At 39.2% G+C, this 5,540-nt stretch overlaps 1 protein-coding gene across 1 annotated transcript; it reads left to right on the top strand.

The window, feature by feature from the left end:
• Nucleotides 1–2,867: 2,867 nt before the first annotated feature.
• LOC139442961 (glutamate receptor 3-like) lies at nt 2,868–5,185 on the top strand. Its single transcript, XM_071223885.1, has 3 exons — nt 2,868–2,949; nt 4,005–4,276; nt 4,960–5,185. Exons 1-3 carry the CDS (start codon nt 2,914–2,916, stop codon nt 5,183–5,185), a joined length of 534 nt encoding a protein of 177 aa, XP_071079986.1. The 5' UTR covers nt 2,868–2,913.
• The last annotated feature ends 355 nt before the right edge of the window (nt 5,186–5,540 follow it).

The following is a 5,540-nucleotide window of genomic DNA, read 5'->3' as shown; positions in this document are numbered from 1 at the left end:
AGTCCATGGTACTGCAATATATATCCCTTCTTCCATTTCTATTTTAGGCGCCTGTGTATGTCTCTAAGCGAGTCACCAACGGTAAAGCAGAATTTACTGGCTTTGTGTTTGATATCTTGGACATAATCTCAACGAAGCTTAATTTCAGGTATACTTTGAATATGCTCAGAATGCGTGTGTGTGTGTGTGTGTGTGTGTGTGTGTGTGTGTGTGTGTGTGTGTGTGTGTGTGTGTGTGTTTTAGCGCCGCACTCACGAATATTCCAGCTGTATGACGGTGGTCTGAAAATAAACGAGTCTGGACCAGACAATCCAGGGATTGACACGCAGCATCGTTTGCGTAGCATCGATCTACGCAATTGAGATACGATGACATGCTCAAACCAAGTCAGCGATCCTGACCACCCGATCCCGTTAGTCGTGTGTATTCATGTACGAGACAAGACAGATCATGATGTTGATCAATGCTAGCCCACGTAGATACTATGCCTCAGTTTGACATCTGCATCTCACTCAGACACAGTATACCATCGTTTAATGACTATTAGTATGAGGAGAGCATAGTGATACAGTGTATGCTATTCATCAGCCGCGACATAACTGTAATACTGTTAAAAGCTGTGCTAAATCCAACTTCCTCACTCACTGACTTTTAAGAGCTATTAAGGACAATCACATACAAAATAATATCCCTCGGGGCTTGATGTTTTACGAGGGACTCCCACCCCGAGTCATATGTTTTAGGTAATATATATCAAAGGTACTTGACATGTGACTGATAATTCTTTTTGTAACAAAAGTATCAGTTTAAGTGAACTTTATAATCACAAATGTTTTCCATGAATAAAGAGTCCGGGATAGAATAGGTCTTCAGCAACCCATGCTTGGCGTAAAAGCTGACTATGCTTGTCGTAAAAGGCGACTAACGGGATCGGGTGGTCAGGCTCGCTGACTTGGTTGATGCATGTCATCAATCCCAATTGCGTGGGTCGATGCTCATGATATTAATCAGACCGCCGTCATATAGTCTGGAATATTGCTGAGTGCGGCGTTAAACAACAAACCAAATCCATGAATAAACACTTCTTTAACCGCAAGAAACGACAGAATTTTTACAAATGTATTAACGGTAAATTATTATAATTATGGGCAAAACCATTTACTTATTAGGTCCCCGGGATATGTTTTCATTTGAGTGCATTTCACATTTTTCTTTAGCTGTTAAAGATTATAGGTTCCATTTTACATCATGACATAACACGATCTGTCATTTTACTTTTCGGTAAAATGAACACTCTGCCTCCACGTGTAAATGCACATAACAGTCGTGTAGAAATTATCAGTTGATCAATCAAAAGTAATCAACCTAAACAGCTTAAGTGCTTTTGTTTTAGAGCTATTAATTCGAGGTGATCACCCCACACAATCAGGAAACATTATCCCCACGCCATGCTGGCTGCGGCAGTTATAAGTGGCAAACTGCAACCTGATCTGATTTGTCGATCATTCTCCCTGTTATCTGTTAGGCACATACACAGAAGTAATAAGCAAGCTTCTACCGCTTTGGTTTACATAACACAGTTATGATGTCACACAGCCAGCAGATGGGAAGTGGGGCGTACTCGAAAATGGTCGATGGAATGGGATCGTCGGTCAACTGAGCAGAAGGGTAAATATATAAAGTATAAGCAGTATTTTTTAAGATGATTGTTTGAGTGAGTAAGCTAAGCGAGTTTGTTTGTACACCGCTTTGGAGAAACGCCAATAAATATGACGGAGAGGTTAGTAATACCAATAATCGGTTGCACAAAAAACACATGTAGGACCGAATATCAATTGAAATTGTATTAATTTCTTCAATTTCCTTCAGGAGGTGGATATTGCAGCTGTCGACTTATCCGTGCAGCATGCACGAGCCCAGGAAATTGACTTCATCTTCCCGTCGTTTAACTATGACAAACTGGACATCATATACAAGAAGGGACCAGATTCTACCGGACATCTTTTCTTCTTTACCAAACCCCTTCAGCCAGGCATTTATCTCATATACTTTGCTGTAACTGTTGGATTGCTAATGTTATTCTTTTTAGTGGAACACCACTGCTTTCCCCTGCATGACCCGACTTGTGCAGTGGCACCAGCTGTTTGCCAGCAGGTTGCAGGCATAGCCTGGGAATTTGCTGGCTCTGTATTCAGACAAGGTAGGCATAGATTTATCACCTATTCTTATCTACAGTTGTCATTAATGGACCGGCATGGCATGTCGCTCTGTGATGCAGAAGCGGAATAGATGCCAAGTACCCGAAGCGTTTGGCAGAAGAACACTAAACTGGGAACTTGGTGTATACCTGTTGAACTGAGCGTCGTCGTACAAATTTGGTTGTAGATGACATTTGAGGCGATATTGCAAAGTTATAATTATGAATGACTTAAATGTCGTCTACAGAGACTGACCTCAAAGGTGATGGACTGGATGTAATATGATTGTCTGGTGTCCAACCTTGTCATATGCTCTGTGAGATTAGGGTAATAATGAACTTATAGGTTCCAAATGATACCAGAATATAATTAAATGTCTCATTTTCATACAAATGGTGGCAGACAAATAAAAATAAGTTTGGAAAAAGTTACGTCATATTTGCTTGTGCGGCCAATATGCCAGAGCCTGGCCTTTTGAGCATTTTTGTAAATTGTGAAATATTTCATGTAATTATATGTTATGTAAATCTCGACAGGATTTCAAACACAACCAAGAAAAAATGCCGCGCGGATACTTCTCGCCTCATCTTGGATATTAACAATCCTCATCTCGACCATGTATTGCGCTAATCTCATGGCTGCCCTCACAGAAGTTACAGATACGTCAGCGATATCCAGCATCAACGACCTTGTCGACAGCAACTACAGCACTAGCATGCTTGATTCCGGTACACCATATGATGTCCTACGGGTAAATCGAAACGTTTGCTTACAATCAAGAAAAAGTTATGTTATCGTTGTTTTGTCCATGCATACATCTAGTCGGTTACCGTAGACGTAAGTTCTTTTACAAAATGAGAATTGGTGTCTTCCGTACATTTAACGTAAATAAAAGCAACATCATTTCGATAACCATAGCAACAAAGGCGACAAAAGATAAAAAACAAAATAGATGTCTGCTAAAAGCAGAGTCCACTGTACGACCATATCGTTAACATGTGTTATGAATCACTGTGAAATTGTGGTGATACGAGGTGTTCGCGAAAAGTGATGGCATAATGTCCGACCGGTGGCACCTGTCACAAATACATGCAAAGGCAAGTTAATTGTTCAACTGAAAGAAACACGGGAACATTACGGTACAAGTCAAAATGGGGAATTGCATCGGACATGTTAATCATTGATGCGTCAAATTTTGAGATGTCCTCATCTCCACCAAAAGCAGAATCGACTCACTATAAATCACATGACAGTTCTTGACCTTGATACAACTCTAGATGCGATGGTGGGTTCGATTCCCGGTTCGCCCCAATTATGTTTCTAGGTTTGTCAGCACCATACCCGTGCTCGTGGGTTTCACCAAAGTGTTAAACGTCGGAGACCTGCATCACTTCGAGCTTTCCTCCCACATTAAGCTGACACGCCGTGATGTAACTGGAATACTGTTAAAAGCGGCGTTAAATCCTACGCACTCACTCACTCACTAGATGCGATGGAAAGATACACAAGAATTATGGGTTTTTTTAAAAAGACGAGGTCACCAGACACTTTTCTGTCACTAAGCCAAAAAATGTGTCAGCATCAACTTTAAAAGCTGGACAACCCTGTACATTTGAAAAATAATGTTTTCTCATTGAACAAAGCCAAAAGTATTGAAGTTTTGTTAATTTCTTTTGCCAACTATAACAAGGTGTACATACACTCATATTCGGAATTATATTTTATTCAAACCTCCTTTCCTAAATATTAAGCTATTATCAAGCTAATCAGTAACCGGCTGTTTGTTTGTTTCCTTTGTTGGTACAGTCGTCAAAGAAAACAGGGATACGGCGGCTTTACGACAAGATGGTAAAATTAAGTGAACAGGATGCTGGTATTTTTAACAACGACGAGGATACCCACATGACGAGAGTCATGGAGGGGAAACATTCTTTTATCATATATAAATCCAGTGCAGAAACATACATGGCTGACGACTGTCTCCTTGCACTTATTGGAGAACCTGTAAGTTGGGAGTATGAAGAGATAACGTTTGGAGTACTGAAAGGATCCCCTCTGAAGTCAGACTTTGAAAAAATGTATGTTTTATTCAGTTCTTGTTTACAAGTTTTGCTGATGAGGTGTCTATGTTGATATTGAAAAAGATCAAACTTGAATGACCCTTTTCATACATTAACATAATTTGTATTTGGCACACAAAACATTTTCTCGAATACCATATATGTTGGTTAATTTATGAAGAATTACTCATATTCTAATGGTAGAAGATTGGTTTGGTGCACACACGAACGTACTGGTATGTTGTGTGAACCGATGCTCATGAACGCATCATATATGACGTCATACATCCATGACACGAGATGCACCATTTGTCTCGTGCAGGATTAGCGTGTAAAGTTGAAAATCACGTGCAGCATATCGTGATGATAATGATAAAGGCACTCTGTGGTAACACTTGACTGATAGTTAGTTTTGTCATTTATGGTACCCATTGGAAAGATCCCTTCTTTACGTACACACTTCTCTATATCTATGTTTCTGTGGTTCGCGTTTCTTATGGCAGTAAGTATATTTGGTTTAAACATATATATTTATTGATTATTTTATAATTCTATTTTATAATTGTTTATGTATTGCGTTTTTCGTTAAAGATTCCTTTGAGCGGAGGTTATATATGTACAGTATTGACATATTTCTAAGATATGTTATTTTGTTTACTTTTACTGTCTTGTACAGGTAAGACTGTGATTCTGGTTTTCAGAATGTACACTCTGAAAGAGAGCGGTATGCTGAATATATTGTGGACGAAGTGGACTACTGGTGGCAAGACCACTGGCCAATGTGGAGTACACAGAAGAGGCAAATCCATCACACTGAGAGAGATTGAAGGAGTCTTGCTTGTGATTGGTGGAGGACTGGGGCTATCATTTTTAGCCCTACTGGTAGAAATGTGTGTACGCCGTCTTCGCAAAACTTCACACTTTTGAATATATTTACATAAATTAAGGAAAATAACGACAAAGGTTTTCCCTCAACATGTTTCATTTGGAGCACTATTTTTTTTATACTGAACACTTGCTATGAGCACTTTCCAATACTCTTTGTGTGTATTTTCCTCTGACGATGTCATAATTGATGGGAATATGTTATAATCTGATCCGTGGCTGTAAATAACGGTAAGTTGGTGCAATCTGCCAATCAGTTTACACGCAATTTCACCAAAAGTAATGAAATTAATAAAATAGGTTGCAAATATAAGTCTAATTATAATAATAACAGAATTGACTTGCGAATGGCTCTTTCAACCTGTTTCTCCAATATAAATCCAGATATACAATTAAG

This window comes from Haliotis cracherodii, unplaced genomic scaffold (assembly GCF_022045235.1).
Source record: "Haliotis cracherodii isolate W230 unplaced genomic scaffold, xgHalCrac1.p SCAF_5, whole genome shotgun sequence".
Lineage (NCBI taxonomy): Eukaryota > Metazoa > Mollusca > Gastropoda > Lepetellida > Haliotidae > Haliotis > Haliotis cracherodii.
Note: the sequence above shows the minus strand (reverse complement) of the source record. Positions and strands in the feature narration are given on the sequence as shown.